Source organism: Mus pahari, chromosome 12, assembly GCF_900095145.1.
Source record: "Mus pahari chromosome 12, PAHARI_EIJ_v1.1, whole genome shotgun sequence".
Taxonomy (NCBI): domain Eukaryota; kingdom Metazoa; phylum Chordata; class Mammalia; order Rodentia; family Muridae; genus Mus; species Mus pahari.
In genome coordinates this window covers 43,103,551-43,122,125 of record NC_034601.1, presented here as the reverse complement: position 1 = coordinate 43,122,125, position 18,575 = coordinate 43,103,551, and the positions used below count along the sequence as shown (strand labels likewise).

Below are 18,575 nucleotides of genomic sequence, written 5' to 3'. Positions count from 1 at the left end.
CAAGAGCTGCAACTGAAGCAAAGAGCCTACCAGGATCTGGGTGGGGTGTAACTAGTCAGGAATAGATTGAGCTGGCTCCAGAAACTCCACAGCAATTGGGGAAATGCATAGGAGTTCCACTCCATGGAGGTCCTCTATGATGAAGAAACCAAACAGCTAATAAAAGAGATAGGGATTTCACATGTTCAGTTAGACCTTGCTAATGCATAGGTGTAATTGGCACAAGTTAGGGTCACCTGGGAAGAGAAAAGCCCAACTGAGAAAAATCCCAGTAGATCATTGACTTATAGGGAAGTCTGTGGGGCATTTTCTTGATTCAGAGTTCAAAAAAAATTATGCATAGCCTTTGAACTAATGCTCACTCGAATTTTCTGGACATAGTATAATGCATCTAGCAATTTGTCAGAATGTAACATAAATATCCTCTGGTCCAAATTCCCATAGAGTCTTTATTGCCCTCCATACCTCCTGAGTCCAGCCTTCATCATCCACATTTCAAATGGCATCCTCACATTCCAAACTCCCATCAGAATGGGCAGTAGCTTCTTCATGCAATATTCTAGGGGCTTCTCTGTGTTTCAAATGTCAACTGGGATCAATATCAGAGTATTAGGGCTTGAAAGGCCTTTGGTCCTGGTCTAATTTGATGACATCAGTCAAAAGATAACTAACCTAAGAAAACTGAAGGGATCACATGCTTACCTAAGATCATAGATGATCTCGTAGATCAGGGTCCGGTACTAGAACCATGGTCTCTCTACTGCACAGAATTGCCCATTGTTTGAAGCTGTCTAACTTCTCTGAGGCTCAGTTACACATAAAAGTGGAATAAGGGATGGTACTTACCAATTTCTGATCATCTACTATTTGACAGGGACATTGACCATAGAAGAATAAGGTCATATAATTAAGCTGTATTTTTTTAAAACGTGAAAATAGAATCTTTTTTTTTCTTTTCTGGATGCAAGGTAGTTGGACAACAGAGAGGATACTCACACTCAGCTTTAAAGATTTTTTTTCTCCTAAAAAGTTGTTTCTAAAGTAGAAGTATAGCAATGGAGACTCTCTTTTCCCCTGCTAGGTAATGTATATCATTAATAAAGATAAAGATAAGCATGCAGGAGTTATAAAAATGTTCCAACAATTTTTAGGTCACTATTAAATATTTTGGGAGATAATCTCCAAGCAAATGTCATATGTACTGTGATCATTGTCACAGTCCTCTTCAGCCTCTGTTACTACTATTCTCACTTTTCCATGGCAAATCCTGGGAAGGTGCTGAGCTGGGTATGAGGCATTATGGCTGTGTTATCAAGCAGAATAACCATCATCTACTGTCTCTTGCACAAACCTGGGTGGTGTGCCCATAGATTAGCATCTGGGAGCTAGTTCTGCTCTGAAGGCTTCTGCTTCCCTTCTTCACTTCCTCGCTGGAGCTTTAAAGTTCAAGTGTAGAATCAAGGAACAGTTGAAAGCACTGGTTCTTCTTCAAGGTGGCTGATGTCAACTGCCACATCTGGGATATGACCTTAGCCTTCCCTGTTGACATTAACTATGACACAAGACTCCTAGTTGTGACAGGGCCAGTGTTTAATTCTCTCCATTCTTATCCTCTTTGCTCTTTTCACAGTAAAATGATAGGTTGTATTTACACATCTGGGAAGAATCAAGGTCATCTGTAAAGTTGTCTCTGCTTCTTGGAATGGACCCTGACCTCTTCAGTGACCTGGAAGTCTGGTGTTAGGACTGGAGAACTGGGGTATCTGTCATTCAAGAAATAAAAATATTCAAGAGGATGACTATAATGCCAGCTTTTGGAATCGTTTCTTTGCTCATTTGTTTGTTTTAGTTCAGGGGCCAAGAGTGTCACTTAGACAAGGGGTTAGGATCCAAGATGTCAGGAGATAAAGTGAGAGCAAAAGCAATGCTGGGAACTGAGTGAGAAAAATCAAACGATTCAGAATTTGCAAACTTTGGTTTCAGAGATAAGCATGTACAATGCTTTCAGATTGTTAACTTGGAAGAGTGTTTTATCTTCTCAGAGGAGGAGGGTGGAGACGGTGGGGGGGGTTGGGGGGAGGATTAGGAGGAGAGGCAGTAATTGGGATGTAACATGAATAAAAGAATCTAAAAATCAAAAAAATTAACTTATCACTTAAACATCACATATCAAAGGAAGAGCCAGTGTTCCTCCCGAAGCATCTGTGTATTCTCAGGCCAGGTAAAGGAAGCTGTTCTATCTGAAGCTCCTTCCTCAGAACTTAACTAACCCTGGAGGGAAATACTCATTCCACATTTGCATTCTGACACTCGTCTCAGTGTTCATGTATGTTGGTGGTGGTAGCAAACACATATATGTGCTATATGCATGTGAGTGTGTGTGGAGACCCCAGTTCACTCTTGGATATTACCCTCGGAATGTTTCCACTTTGGTCATTTTGTTTGTTTGTTTTGTTTTGAGCCTTCTTATTTGGCCTGAAGCATTCTATTTGTGTAGGATGACTTTCTAGCTAGTTCCAGGGTTCCGGCTGTCTCCACCTCCCGAATTCTGTGAGTTCAAGCACACACTACCTGGTTGTTTCTGCTGGTTTGGGATGTCAAACTCAAGTCCTCACACTTGTGCTATGAATATTTTATTGACTGAACTACTACCCAGTCATTCATTTCCATTTTAGCAGAAAGCACACAAGTGCCCTCCCCCCTTTCTCTGTTTTGTTCTAGATGATTCACTATCAAAATCAAGAACTGACTGACAAATAGGCAGGATCCTTTAACACTTCAGATTCAACTTCAACCACTGTTATGATGTTTCCTGTGTCCTGCCTCCAAACCTCCACTCTGTGGAGAAGTAACATTGGAAAACCCATTCCAGGACTCAATATCACAACTTGAGAAAATAAAAACACATGATCCAAACAATTTTTGTTACAGTATCCTTTTTAGTATCGTGAATGAAAGCTATTTTTACTCATATATGCACTTCCTTGCTTGCTGACTCAAGATGTAGCCTGACCCCCTTGGGCTGCTTTCTGCTTGTTAATTCTGAGGAAACACAGTCCTGTTCCCCCAGTGGAACACAGGAGGATTCACTTTGCTGGTTCTGTTCTCTTTAGCTGTAATTTAGCCCCCAAATCGCCCTGATCAGCACACAGATTCTTATCAGAATGTATAGCTGCTATTCATATTCCTAGTAGAATCTTTGTTCCTCTTTAAAACCGATCAGCTGGTCCTTAACTGTCAGTGTTTCTCTCTTTCTATTACTACTAAAGTTTGGGAATGTTCCACAATGAGTTTTGACCATATCCTTTCAGCATTCTTGTCTTCCGATTTCTTATAAAAATGGCCCATTAAACTCCGCTTCCAGCATTCAAGTGTTTTTCTAAATGCATGAACAAATAGTCCAAAAGCATGAAATCCACATGTGGTCATATTTATCACAGCCACAACCCCACTACCACATTACCTGTACCTATTCTAGTTTTACTTATGTGGCTAATTTAATATTCACTGACAATAAGCCAATAAGCATGTTAGAGGAAAACGTGGTTTGTTTGCTTACAGATCCAGTTTTTAATCCATATATATATATATATATATATATATATATATATATATGAAAAATATATGTCAATGAGCAATAAGAAATCATATTCTTCCACAGTTCATAATACCCTAGCTAGGGAGTAGTGCCACCCACAATTGGCTACGTCTTCACATATAAATTAAGAAGTCCTCTACAGACATCTCCAAAGGTAAACTCAATGTAGATATCCCCTCACTGAGACTCTGTAATTACTCATGTAATTCCAGGTTGTATCAAGTTGACAGGTAAAGCTAACCACCACCTTGTCTCTACAGAATAATCTTTCTTGTCAAAAGATGTTTACCTAAGAAGAAAGTAGAAGCAACCACCTATCATTTCAATAAAAGAAGAAAATTATGTTGCCCTAAAAAGACTTACTACAACAGAAGTAGATGTCAGCTAAAGACAGATGTCAATGATGGTTCAGAGACTACTAGAACAATCAAATAATCTAGCTGTTACTAAGAATTTTCATTTGTATGGCTTTTGAGCTCTACAAAGATAAGTGGCTAAACCAGCACTTGTAGTTGACGTATAAGGAATACTGTGACTCCTGCAATTCTAGAAATGTCAACTGTTTATCTTAATTATCTTTTGTATTATTCTTGAAGAATTATATATCATGTCTCTAACTTAGTTTTTTTCCAGAGGCTTCATGTTTCTCACTTTGAGCCCATGAAGAATTGCTTCTTTAATTGCAAGATGGGTCCAGATGTGAAGAGCAGATATTAGCTCTTTTTCCAAAGTATTATAAACAGGGAGAGCCCATTACCTATCAGTGCTAGTATCTGGAGTCAATCTGTTAGTTTGGTCTCCGAGTTCAAAGATGCCCCTTATCTACCTGTTATGGGAACTAAGGAGACAGTGGGAGTTTGCTACTTAGTGCTTATTATGGTTGCTTTAAAATCCTTTTGTGTGGGGCCAGCCTGGTCTACAGAGTGAGTTCCACAATAGCCAGGGCTATACAGAGAAACACTGTCTCGAAAAACAAAACAAAAAATCCTATTGTGATCATTCTAGCATCTGATTTAAATCAGTTTTGGTGTCAATAGATATTTTCTCTTTCAATTTGTGGTTTTATAATCTAGGTACAATAAAATATATGCAGTTCTTTCCTGATTCTCAGTGAGAATCAACTCTCACTCAGCCTGTGGGAAGAAACTTATATCTTTATCTAAGCACACTGGCTCAGACCTCTTCAGTGTCTGCATCCATCTCTTGTTATCCTTTCATATCTATCCCTACTTATCACAAATCCTTGAAAAGTAACCATTTAACTACTCATCAGCAAATACTTGACAGAATTAAGTCATAGCCTCAGCAGATTTCCTGAGAGAGGGACTCAGTCAACATTTAATGGAAACAAAATGACTATGACACATTTAAAGTAGATAAGATATGCATAGGTAGTTAGTTATTTCATACTTCCTGAGGAAATTATACATTGGCAAACTCCTATGGGCATATTGTACTCTAACTAGGATCTTCAGACTTAAAGAAGTTTGTGTGTGTGTGTGTGTGTGTGTGTGTGTGTGTGTGTGTGTGTGTTTAAGTCAAGAAACCACAAAGAAAAGCCTAAGAAAGGGCCTTAAGGGGCAGGGGCAGGGAAGGTAATAATGAATACAGAACAAGAAAGCCAAGGAGGGGCCACTGGGAGGACCCTGAGAAGCAGACCATGAGACTGGTCATAGAAAGGGGACCTAGTTAAGAGACTGGAAGGAGAATCAGAGCAAACAAAGTGTGTGGGAAACGGATGTACAGAAGTCCATTTCTTTTTATGCCAGTTTAAAACCTAAGGAAACTAGGGTAAACCTGAACCTATCAGTTCCAATATTCGTGATAGCTCTTTAAGTCATAGAAAATTATATAGGACAAGCACGTGTAATTTAAAAGGATTTGCTAAAAAATATTTTTTTTAATTAAAAAAAAATAAAAGGATTTGCTGGTGTGCGCAGTTTTTAAGCCATCTTATTCTCGGTAACAGTTTTTGGTACTTCCCTCATTCGCTAAATCAATGACTTATTTCTAAGATTTCAAAACTAACTTCTTTGATGCCAAAGAAAGTGGTACTTTTAAAAATCAGTCTGATATATTTTAAGAAGCTTCTACAGTGGCCAGTTTCCATATGACTTTTTTGGGTTTTTTTTTTTTTTTTTTTTTTTGCTTGTTTGTTTGTTTTTCGAGACAGGGTTTCTCTGTGTAGCCCTGGCTGTCCTGGAACTCACTTTGTATCCACTCAGAAATCTGCCTGCCTCTGCCTCCTGAGTGCTGGGATTAAAGGCGTGCGCCACCACGCCCAGTATGACTTTTCAAATGGTCTTTAAGTGTTAGCTATAATTAGATTTGCAAGAGTTATTTCACACTGGACCCATTGGGAAGAGATGGTGATTTTACCTCATTCCTCCCCTCCTTCCATCTAGTAGCTAGGGATCTTTTTTTCTTTTTTCTTTCTCTTTCTTTCTTTCTTTCTTTCTTTCTTTCTTTCTTTCTTTCTTTCTTTCTTTCTTTCTNTCTTTCTCTCTTTCTCTCTCTCTCTCTCTCTCTCTCTCTCTCTCTCTCTCTCTCTCTCTCTCTTTCTCTTTTTCTTTTTCTTTTCTTTTTTAGACAGAGTTTCTATGTGTAGCCCTGGCTGTCCTCGAACTCACCCTGTAGACCAGGCTGGCCTCGAACTCAAAATCTTCCTGCCTCTGCCTCCCAAGTGCTGGGATTAAAGGCATCTCCCACAACTGCCTGACTCAGGATCTTTTTTCCATTGTTAAATTCCTATTGTATGATTGAAAAATGTGAGATGGTGGGCTATGCATAGACAGCCTGGAGCCCTGGTAGTTGGTGATTTCCACCTGCATGGGACAGAAGGATTTAGGCCAAGCCTCCTGGGCACCTGGCTCCAGTCACATAGCTACAACCTCCCACAGCCCCCCCCCCCTGCAGAGAAGTATGCAGCATCAATTAAGTAGAGGCACCAAGCCCTCCCACATGCAAATAAGTTTTCCTCAAGCTCTTGGTCCAAGCCAATGAGAAGTACCTGCTGTCAAACCCTGAATCATCCCCCAAACTGTATATAAACCCAGGGAATAAAAAGTGTGCAAGAACTGCTCCATCGTCTGAGCCTTCTGTCCATAGAGCTGTAACACTTGGGAAGAGGTCTGCCTGAAGCCCCATCTGAAGCTCAGCCAGACTCCTCAGTGGCTAGTCGGTCTCAGAGATAGAGGTGGAGCCAACTGCAGCAGCAGAAGCAGTGGAAGTGGCCTCTCTTCCCTGCCTGCACTCTGACTTGCTTCCCTTCGCTGGAACTCTTGCACCAGACCTGGCCAGAGATCTCCGTGGAAAGCCTCTGGGACACAGGCCCACAGAAAAGGACCATTTTAATCGTGCATTACTCTAAGAGATTTTGTACCCTTGACTTAAACTTCCTTCTTGCACAAGTATGATCACCAGTCAGCCTGCCAAAAATTACAACATAACCATTGGGTAGAGTACCCATCCTGGACTTCAAGTTTGGATGCTAGAAGCAATGCAATAACGATTGCTCACAGATATTTAAGGGGATCCTATGGTATGCACATGGTTATAATTCCATGTACCTCAAGTCAAGGAACAAAGCTTGGAACAGTAAAACTCAGTGATTACAAAAGAATGATAGATGGTTTTGAGGGCAGAGAGTATTGATGTAAATATCTCTGATTTTCCTCATAGTCTAACCTTTCAGGTACTAGCTGGAATGCTGGGAAAGGGGAAATACCTAATATAATGAAGGGTCTGGTCAAGGACCAATAAATTTGAAGATACAAGCACAGAACAATTATCTTTATTATTTGTGATACAGTGTCATAGTCAAAATGGCCATGTGTTGAACCATCATGGTTTGCATGAACCGTGGTAAAAGTTTCCTAGTTGAGGCCATGGCTCTATGGCTTTCTTCATAGGTCTAGCTCTCAGCATTCTCTACTTAGAGTAGTAGAAGTAGTGGGCAGTAGTCTATCCTGTGGAATCCAACTAGCAATAATAGCACATTGCCCTCCAAGGATGTTTCATAATCTATAAACATAGTGACAGTACTATCCTGGAATGATATTCCATGCATAGCATGAGTGGTTGAGATGGAAAGAAGAAGAAATTGAAGCCCTTAGGTTTTAAGGATAGCATTTCAGCTTCTTCTTGTTGTTGTTGTTTATCTGTTAAGTGTTTCCAGTTCTGATGAAGCATAGATATTCTGAGATTTGGCTTGGAAGGATGGACAGAAGGTCTTAAAGGAAAAGAAATGATGTTTGAAAGATTAATGAAAAAGGAAGGGAATTAAACTAAGTATTGAGTCCTCTAAGTATTCCCTTAAGAAACAAAGAGAGGAAGAAAAGATATGAGTATGTAAGTTGTCATACAACCCAACCTAATAACATAGTTCTCAACCTAGGGACAGTTTGTGATGTTTCTCAGGTGTCAGTTTCTTGTCCATGATCTCAAATGAGGAGCAAAGCTGAGAAAAGGGTATATAAGTAAGATTTTTATCGGGAAGTAGAGTAAAAACTCCACTAAACAAGAAGGAATACTAAAAAGTGGGTTTCTGGACCTGGGTTTCATTTATATCTTGGCCAATTGGTCCTGACTCTAAACAAAGGAAGGTATTCAGTTGGAAAGGGACATGATTTGTTAATTTGAATGTATATGAAAGAGTCTGACTAGTCAAGAAGTGGAATTGAGGGGCATAGATGCAGAAAAGATCCTGCCAAAGAAATAGTTGGAGAAAAAGATTCTGCCAAAGGCTCCAAGAAGTACATAAACAACAACAACACCCCAAACAACAACCCAAAAAAACTACCAACACCAACACCACTAACAAAAAAAAATGGTAAGTAAATATAGCAAAGGCTAGTATTTGCATTGGATGATATCTTGGTGAGTTTAAAATTTAAACTGTACCATGTTTTATACAATGGTGTTTTAGCAGCTTCTCTCTTCAAGCCATCAATCATTTTCAGTATATGATATTTACATTTACCAAGTACAGAGTTACTGTTAAAAAGGGAGAAAAATGTCAGCATCTTAATAGTGAATATGGACATTGTTCAAACACAAACAACAAATGACATCTGCTCCATATTTTGTCTCTATATTTGCTCCCATGAATATTTTGTTCCATCTTCTAAGAAGGACCAAAGCACCCACACTTTAGTCTTCCTTCTTCTTGAGCTTCATGTGGTCTGTGAATTGTATCTTGGGTATTCTGAGCATCTGGGCTAATATCCAGTTATCAGTGAGTGCAAACCATGTGTGTTATTTTGTTATTGGGTTACCTCACTCAGGATATTTTCTAGTTCGATAACTTTGCCTAAGAATTTCATGAATTCGTTGTTTTTAATAGCTGAGTACTATTCCATTGTGTAAATGGAATATATTTTCTGTAACCATTCCTCTGTTGAAGGACATCTGGGTTCTTTCCAACTTCTGGCTATTATTAAAAAAAGACAAACCCTGCTATGAACATAGTGGAGAATGTGTTGAAACATCTTTTGGGTATATGCCCAGGAGAGGTATAGCTGGGTCCTCAGGTAATACCGTATTCAATTTTCTGAAGAACCACCAGACTGATTTCCAGAGTGGTTGTACCAGCATGCAATCCCATCAACAATGGAGGAGTTTTCCTCTTTCTCCGTATCCTCACCAGCATCTGCTGTCACCTGGGTTTTTGATCTTAGCCATTCTGACTGGTGTGAGGTGGAATCTCAGGGTTGTTTTGATTTGCATTTCCCTGATGACTAAGAATGCTGAACATTTCTTTAGGTGCTTCTAAACCATTCAGTATTCCTCAGTTGAGAATTCTTTGTTCTTTGTTTAGCTCTATACCCTATTTTAATAGGGTTATTTGATACTCTGGGGTCTACCTTCTTGACTTCTTTGTATATATTGGATTTAGCTCTCTATTGAATGTAAGATTGATAAAGATCTTTTCCCAATCTGTTGGTTGCTATTTTGTCCTTTTGGCAGTGTTCTTTGCCTTACAGAAGCTTTGCAATTTTATGAGGTCCCATTTGTCAGTTCTTGGTCTTAGAGCGTAAGCCATTGGTGTTCTGTTCAGGAAAATTTCCCATGTCCATGTGCTCAAGACTTTTCTCCACTTTCTCTTCTATTAGATTCAGTGTATCTGGTTTTATGTGGAAGTCCTTGATCTACTTTAACTTGAGCTTTGTACAAGGAAATAAGAATGGGGAGCCTGATATGGCTGTCTCCTGAGATATAGCTGTCTCCTGCCAGACCCTGACAGAGTCTGATACTTGCAGCCAACCATTGTACTGAGTGCAGGGTCCCCAATGTAGGAGTTATAGAAAGGACTGAAGGAGCTGAAGGGGTTTGCAACCCCATAGGAAGAACAATAATATCAACAACCAGACCCCCAGAGCTCCCAGGGACTAAACTCCCAACCAATAAGTACACAATGGAGGGACCCATGGCTACAGCTTCATATGTAGCAGAGGATAGCCTTGTTGGACATTAATGGGAGAAGAGGCCCGTGGTCCTGTGAAGGCTTGATGACCCAGTGTAGGGGAATATCAGGGCAGGGAGGTAGGAGTGGGTGGGTGGTTGGGGGAACACCTTCATAGAAGCAGGGGGAGGGAGGCTGGGATAGGGAGTTTCTGGGTGGGGGGAACCAGGAAAGGTGATAACATTTGAAATGTAAATAAAGAAAATATCCAATAAATCTTTTAAAAGTTTTTTTTTTAAGTATGGTATTTTCTTTAGTATATTTCATGTCAAACAATGTACTCAATGCATTCTGTTTGTGAGCAATAGAAGTGGAGGTTCAGCCTGTTTTGCCATTCTCCCTATGTTTCCTAACCACGCATCTCACATGCCTTACTATGATGTAAGCTGTGATATTGAAAATGGTTTTTCGCAAGCAATATCTCAAGGTAGGAGTAATAACACTAAAAACAAACACAGACACATGCAAATTTGTCTTTATTTTTCAAGAAGCAGGGTTAATGGGCAATATGAACACATCAAAGGCACATGAGCCAGATTTCCAAGTTGAGACTGCAGTTTTGTTAGATTCAGCATATCAAAGCTGGGTTCTCCACCTCTTCATTCTTAGGACAGTTGGCAGCAGCGGGCAGTGGCCCAGTCAATGAGCAAGCACAGGCAGTTGCAAGTGTCTCCATTCTGGATCTCCCAAGAGCCACAGGCATAGCCACAAGCACATCCAGTAGCAGTCATCCCTGCATAGTTATGTGAGACACAGATGTCAGAGCCCTTGGATTATAAGGTATGGAAGGTCCCTAACTGTTCTTTCTTCTTAGAAAGCACCTGAGCTGATCTCTTTTGCAGAGCATAGAGCTATACAAATTTCACAGTTCTCTTCAAGTAAACCAAATGCAAAAGTTACTTAAACTGAAGGATTTGGAAGACGGAGTTTCACTGTGTTTCATTAATAGCAAATTCACCCCCGTTCTGTCTCTGCCTGCCCACAATATAAGGAAAAAGATTAGGAAAGAAATGAAGGCCATATCCATTACCAGACACTTGAGAGACAGGAAGAGCTGGCATAAAGGAAGAAGTAACATGAAAGGCAGAAACCAAAAGTCTTTCTGTAGCATTCTTGGGGAGTTGAAGATCAGGAAGGGGTGTCTGCACACCTGGAACTATAGCTCAGCTCCATGGCAGTGCAAACTCAAGTTAGGAGAAGGTGGTATTAGGAAATTGATGGGGGAGGACACAGGGACACCACAGTCACAAATTCTCCTTGAGGAATTACTCACCAGCAGGGCAGGAGGCCCATCTGTTCATAGACTTGACACTAGTACAAGAGAGAGTCTTCGTTACAGTGGGGGGATAGTTATCTGAGTAAGAGAGAAAAGATATTGCTCATGATCTGTCTCACAATTCCCTTGTAAGTCCTCTTCTATCTTTGGGGTGACACTGGTTCCATAAGTAGTCCTCTTGCTAACTTTTAAGATGCAGCTTCTTCATTTCTGAAGAAAAAGTAATGGTAGTAATGGTTGTATTTAACTCATGATGTGGCTGTGAACATTAAATGAACTAACTAAAAGCTTAATATCCCTGTTTTATGATGTGTTCATAGATTACAGGCTCTGTCCTTTCTATTCATCCTCATCAACAATATTGAGTTCTTATCTAAGAGTTCGAAAGAGGAGGGTGCTGAGGGAAGGCCAGGAAGGTGCTGAGGGTGCTAGTCAGGAAGGCAGGGATGAAGAGGACTAAGGGCTTAGACCAGGATACAAGGGATTTTAGGTCTTATGTACAGTCAGCATCAGCAAGGATTAAGCTATGAGGTCTCCTATTCATTCATACCTCGATTGGCAAGAAGTTCCTTGACCTTTTTCTCCACAATAATCTCTATGGTCCCATCAGTATTGACCGGGACCATCAGTTGGAGAAGGGAGATGCAGATGAGAAGGGAACAAGTTGTAGTCTTCATCCTATTCAAAGCTGGCATCCTGGGGCTGGAGGGAAAGAGCAGAAAAGATGAGATCACTGAGCTCTGGGATGGCTGTAAGGGAAAGGACATATTCTGGAGAGAGCAGGGAGAGAGCAACAGAAATAACTGTGCTATAACTGTTCTAGATGTTTAGAAAAGAAGAGAGCTGACTGACTTACCAGAATCTCAGGAAAGGTTCCAGGACCTGGCCAGATGAGATGCTTTTATATACCATGGGACTGCTGACCTGGGTACCCTTGATACATACAAACACACCCCAGTGGAGTAAGCACTTTCAGTACATTTTGGCCGCCCACATGTATGGTTTAGCAATTTCTTGTGAATTATGATACTAGGCCAAAGTAGAAGAGGAGTGGTTCAAGAGACTTGAGGAAGTAAACCCACTTCATCTATTTGGAAAAGCTATAACTTACAAGATTCACAACCCCCACTCTAACCCGCTGAACTGCCAACTTGTGCCCCTGGGCCACATGAAGGCACCTGGAAAGTTTTGCAGAGAATTCTATAGATACAACATCAAAGAATTGCAATATATTCTGGTTTTATCTTTTCAGTGATGGAGCGTCATTCAAGATGATCCTGCTCCTGAAATTAAAACACACACACAAACACACACACACACACACACACACACACACACACANAGAGAGAGAGAGAGAGAGAGAGAGAGAGAGAGAGAGAGAGAGAGAGAGAGAGAGAGAGAGAATTGAGAGAGATTCTTGTCCTACTAAAGTAATTGGTTTAACAACTTAGCCTCTGATAGAATAGTTTTGAGAGAGAGAGAGAGAGACAGAGACAGAGACAGAGACAGAGACAGAGACAGAGATCATAAAAAAGTCTCATACAATGCATTGGACTCCAGAATAAGGACAAGATAGAACTGAAGAACTTAGGAAAGAGTGGCTGCATGTTCCTACTATTGGCGCTGATACCCTTTCCCACAAGGTGTGAGGACACCTCTTGTTCTATCATTGGTTGTAGGAGCTTTACTTTGGGTGATAAAACATGAAAGCAAGTCTGAATTGACTATCTAAAGGGAAAGTCTAGGTGAGGTGTCTATAAGAGAAATTTATATGGAGGTGTTTTCCTCTCAGTATTCTTGAGTAATATGCCTGCTCCCTGGGTGGAATCTGCTGTGTGAGTTCAGAGATGCTACAAGACAGGCTAAAGATTTAGAACAACATTTATCATCCTTGAGAGCAACAAGTAAGGGAAGAAAATATTGGAAACCTGTAATGAGGTTGCTAAAGCACTGCTTTGTGTAGTAAAAAGTGCATCTAATCCAAAGATACCTGGCTAGTCAGAGGAGATTTGTATAAGTGAAATATTGTAAAGGGGAAAAATATATGGCTAGTATATTTTGCAGTAGGCTCTGGTTTGGGTGTAACTTGATAAAAGAGAGAATGACATGAGATATTGGCTTGCCTGCTTCTTACAGTTGGCAGGATGGAAGAGAAAGAGAGTACACGTTAGATTTATGCTAAAGGCCACTTCCTTGTATTTAAACATTAGAAGACCTTGGAATAGTCAGGTAGAAAAAGGAGACAAACAAACAAAGGACTGCAGACGTGATGTTTAATGCCAAATTTATAATTAATATTTAAAGTTTAATGCCTAGTTAATACCAAATAAGATAGGACTATGCTCACTGGGGAGTTAAAAAAACAATAAACTAAAAAAAAAAATCTTTATTTATCAGGAACCATAGACTGATGTAAGGCTTTAGTGACTTTTTAGAAGTCCCTTGGTGGGATGAGATCTATGTGAAATTGGAGACCATCATGACTCAAGACCAGCAAATAAACTGAGTACATAAACACATTGAAACACTCAGGAGATGAAGAAAGGAAAAAGCAAGCAAGTCCTTCTCATGTTGCTAAAATCAAATGTGATGAGAAATTTGTGTTGAGCTAGAGTCCCTAAGGAGAAAATTGATAAAATGCCAGATGCTGGATTTGTAGCCTTCTGAAAGTCTTTAAAGCCTAACCAAGGATTAAAAGAAGGAAAGAAAGTTGAGAGATGTAGGTTGTCCCCACTGCACACATGCATGGGAAGGCAATGTCATTGAATAGAAACCACCAAGTTGCTCCTTTGACAGAGTGGCCAAGGTTGCCTGCAATTGAAGGCCGTTGATGACAACTCGAGACCTCATGCCAAATTATGGTCCACTATTAAAGTACAAGTTACTTCAATTTTGGTGGGTACTGAACCCAAAATTATATTTATGCATCACAGTCACCCAAAGCAGTAGGAGCAATAGGTGGGTGAATCTGGGGGATCAAACGGTCTAGGAAAAAACAGCGAAGCGTGTCTTAGGTGTGGGCAGTAACCTCAGCCCCGCCCCAGGAAGAACTGTGTATAAAGAGTTGTGCTTGGGATGGAACTTGTCCAGCTAATCAAGGGTTCTCACTGAAGCCAGGCATGCCTGAGGAATCGACAGCTGAATTGGCCAGAGTGGATCAGATAGTCTAGCAGATCCTGGGTGTGGTACAACCAGGCATGTGGGGTTCGTTCCCACTTGTACCTGGGCTAAACTAATTTGAAATATCCCACCAAGGCTTTGGGGATATGGGAAATGCTTGGATGTGTCCTTGAGTTTCCTCAGTATAAGGAAGCCAAATGTGTGTATTAAGTAGTGGGATCTTTTCATGCTGTGTATGGACTTGCTAATACATATTCTTTAGCATTTCCTTAACTACTGGATATCAGAATCAATTTGCATTCACTTGAAATGGCAACAGTAGACATTCATAGCTCCCAAAATTATAATCACAGTCACATTCTTTGTGTTGGGATGGTGTCCTAGGTCCTTGAGTGTTTTTACATATTGAATAAAATCTAAAACCATACACATACTGATACAAAAAAAAAGGTAGAAGATGAATTTACATGAGATACAAGGGCCCAACACAGCTGTAAAATTCTTGGGAGTATTATTGTCCTATAAGACACATATTATACCTGAAAAGGTTTCCTTTTATTAATCCTACAGTAGCTTGTACCTGTAAGTGTAAAAGAGTTGCAGGTATACTTGGGGTACCTGGGATACTGGAAGATCTCCACTTGGCCCAAGTAATCCATTCTTTGTATAAACTGATATACCAGTGGGTGTGGTATGGGATTGGTCTGAAAACGTTCAATAAGCCTTTTAACAGGATAAGACTCTTACAGGACATAAAAAACGCTGTGTATTCTGTTACCACAGTGGTAACAATGTTGGTGGATGAGACCCATATATAAGATGACTTGCTTTATGAGGACATGGCAGATAGACAAGAATACAAATATGACTCACTTATGTAGACACTGCTACCTATAAACATTTCCATTGAAATGAACAACAGGTAAAGCCATAATCAAAGGTCTTATCCAGTTTAGTTTCATTTATAGATGCCACAAAAAATGGAAGGTATAGCTGTTTCATAAACACTAGTGTTTAGGTATTTACTGAGACAACCAAGAAAAATTATACTTCTTTTATTTTGCATTTTTATTAGATATTTTCTTTATTTACATTACGAACATTATTCCCTTTCCTGGTTTCTCCTCCAAACATCCCCTATCCCTTCCACCCGCCCCCTTCTCACCAACCCACCTACTCCTGCTTCCTGGCCCTGGCATTTCCCTATACTAGGGCATAGAGCCTTCACAGAACCAAGGGCCTCTTCTCCCATTGATGACCAACTAGGCCATTCTCTGCTACATATGCAGCTAGAGCCATGAGTCCCACCATGTGTTTTCTGTGGTTGGTTGTTTAGTCCCAGGAAGCTCTGTGGGTACTGGTTAATTCATATTGTTGTTCCTCCTATGGGGCTTCAGACCCCTTCAGCTCCTTGGGTACTTTCTCAAGCTCCTTCATTGGGGACCCTGTGCTCCGTCCAATGGATGATTGTGAGCATCCACTTCTGTATTTGCCAGGCACTGGCAGAAGCTCTCAGGAGACAGCTATATCAGGCTCCTGTCAGCAAGCTCTTGTTGGCATCCANAATAGTGTCTGGTTTGGTGGTTGTTTATGGGATGGATCCCAAGGTGGGGCAGGCTGTGGATGGTCATTCCTTCAATCTCTGTTCCACACCTTGTCTCTGTAACTCCTTCCATGGGTATTTTGTTCCCCTTTCTAAGAAGGGTCGAAGTATCCACACTTTGGTCTTCCTTCTTGAGTTTCATATGCTTTGAGAATTCTATCTTGGGTATTCCCAACTTCTAGCCTAATATCCACTTATCAGTAAGTGCATATCATGAGCGTTCTTTTGTGATTGGGTTACCTCACTCAGGATGATATCCATTTGCCTAAGAATTTCATAAACTCATTGTTTTTAATAGTTGAGTAGTACTCCATTGTGTAAATATACCACATTTTCTGTATCTATTCCTTTGTTGAGGGACATCTGGGTTCTTTCCAGCTTCTGGCTATTATAAATAAGGCTGCTATGAACATAGCAGAGCATGTGTTCTTATTACAAGTTGGAATATCTTCTGGGTATATGCCCAGGAGAGGAATTGTTGGATCTTCTGGTAGTACTATATCTAATTTTCTGAGGAACTGCCAGACTGATTTCCAGAGTGGTTGTACAAGCTTGTAATCCCACCAACAATGGAGGAGTGTTCCTCTTTCTCCACATCCTCACCAGCACCTGCTCTCACCTGAATTTTTTTTTAAAGATTTATTTATTTATTTATTATGTGTAAGTACACTGTAGCTGTCTTCAGACACACCAGAAGAGGGCGTCAGATCTCATTGTGAGTGGTTGTGAGCCACCATGTGGTTGCTGGGATTTGAACTCAGGACCTTTGGAAGAGCAGTCAGTGCTCTTACCCTTTGAGCCATCTCGCCAGCCCCCTCACCTGAATTTTTGATCTTAGCCATTCTTACTGGTGTGAGGTGGAATCTCAGGGTGGTTTTGATTTGCATTTCCCTGATGATTAAGGATGTTGAACTTTTTTTTAGGTGCTTCTCAGACATTCGGTATTCCTCAGTTGAAAATTCTTTGTTTAGCTCTGTACCCCATTTTTTAATAGGTTTACTTGGTTTTCTGGAGTCCAACTTCTTACGTTCTTTATATATATTGGATATTATCCCCCTATGGGATTTAGGATTAGAAAAGATCTTTTCCCAATCTGTTGGTTGCCGTTTTTCTTATTGACAGTGTCCCTTGCCTAACAGAAGTTTTGCAATTTTATGAGGTCCCATTTGTCAGTTCTTGATCTTACAGCACAAGCCATTGGTTTTCTGCTCAGGATTTTTTTCCCTGTGCCCATATGTTCAAGGCTCTTCCCCGCTTTCTCCTCTAAAACTTTCAGTGTCTCTGGTTTTATGTGGAGGTCCTTGATCCATTTGGATTTAAGCTTTTTACAAGAAGAATGGATCAATTCGTATTCTTCTGCATGCTAATCCCCAGCTGAGCCAGCACCATTTGTTGAAAATGGTGTCTTTTTCCCACTGGATGGTTTTGACTCCTTTATCAAAGATCAAGTGACCATAGGTGTGTGGGTTCATTTCTGGATCTTCAATTCTATTTCATTGATCTACCTGTCTGTCACTGTACCAGTACCATGCAGTTTTTATCACAATTGCTCTGTAGTACAGCTTGAGGTCAGACATCGTGATTCCACCAGAGATTTTTTTTTTTTTATTGTTGAGAATGGTTTTTGCTATCCTAGGTTTTTTGTTATTCCAGATGAATTTGTAAATTGCTCTTTCTAACTCTGTGAAGAATTGAGTTAGGATTTTGATGGGAATTGCATTGAATCTGTAGATTTCTTTTGGCAAAATGGTCATTTTGACTATATTAATCCTGCCAATCCATGAGCATGGGAGATTTTTCCATCTTCTGAGATCTTTTTCAATTCTTTCTTCAGAGACTTGAAGTTGTTATCATACAGATCTTTCACTTCATTAGTTAGAGTCACACAAAGGTATTTTATATTAATTTTGACTATTGTGAAGGGTGTTGTTTCCCTAATTTCTTTCTCATCCTGTTTATCCTTTATGTAGAGAAAGGCCACTGATTTCTTTGAGTTAACTTGTATCCATCTACTTTGCTGAAGTTGTTTAACAGGTTTAGGATTTCTCTAGTGGAATTTTTGTAGTCACTTATGTATTCTATCATATCATCTCTAAGTAGTGATATTTTGACTTATTCTTTTCCAATTTGTATCCCTTTGATCTCCTTTTGATTTCTAATTGCTCTGGCCAGGACTTCAAGTAATATATTGAAGAGGTAAGGAGAAAGCTTGGGCAGCCTTTTCTAATTCCTGATTTTAGTGGGATTTCTTCAAGTTTCTCTCCATTTAGTTTGATGTTGGCTCCTGGTTTGCTGTATATTGCTTTCACTATGTTTAGGTATGTGGCTTCAATTCCTGATCTTTCTAAGACTTTTATCATGAAGGGATGTTGGATTTTGTCAAATGCTTCCTCAGCATCTAATGAGATGATTATTTTTGTTGTTTTTGTTTTGTTGTTGTTGTTGTTGTTTTCTTTTTTTAGTTTCTTTATGTAGTGGATTACATTACTGGATTTCCATATGTTGAACCATCCCT

The 18,575-nt window shown here is 40.0% G+C and overlaps 1 protein-coding gene across 1 annotated transcript; it reads right to left on the bottom strand.

Moving 5' to 3' along the window:
• Positions 1 to 10,520: 10,520 nt before the first annotated feature.
• LOC110330028 (resistin-like alpha) lies at positions 10,521 to 12,264 on the bottom strand. Its single transcript, XM_021209961.1, has 4 exons — positions 12,194 to 12,264; positions 11,888 to 12,039; positions 11,335 to 11,415; positions 10,521 to 10,794 (listed from the first exon to the last, which is right to left on the bottom strand). Exons 1-4 carry the CDS (start codon positions 12,247 to 12,249, stop codon positions 10,667 to 10,669), a joined length of 417 nt encoding a protein of 138 aa, XP_021065620.1. The 5' UTR covers positions 12,250 to 12,264; the 3' UTR covers positions 10,521 to 10,666.
• Between the last annotated feature and the right edge of the window lie 6,311 nt (positions 12,265 to 18,575).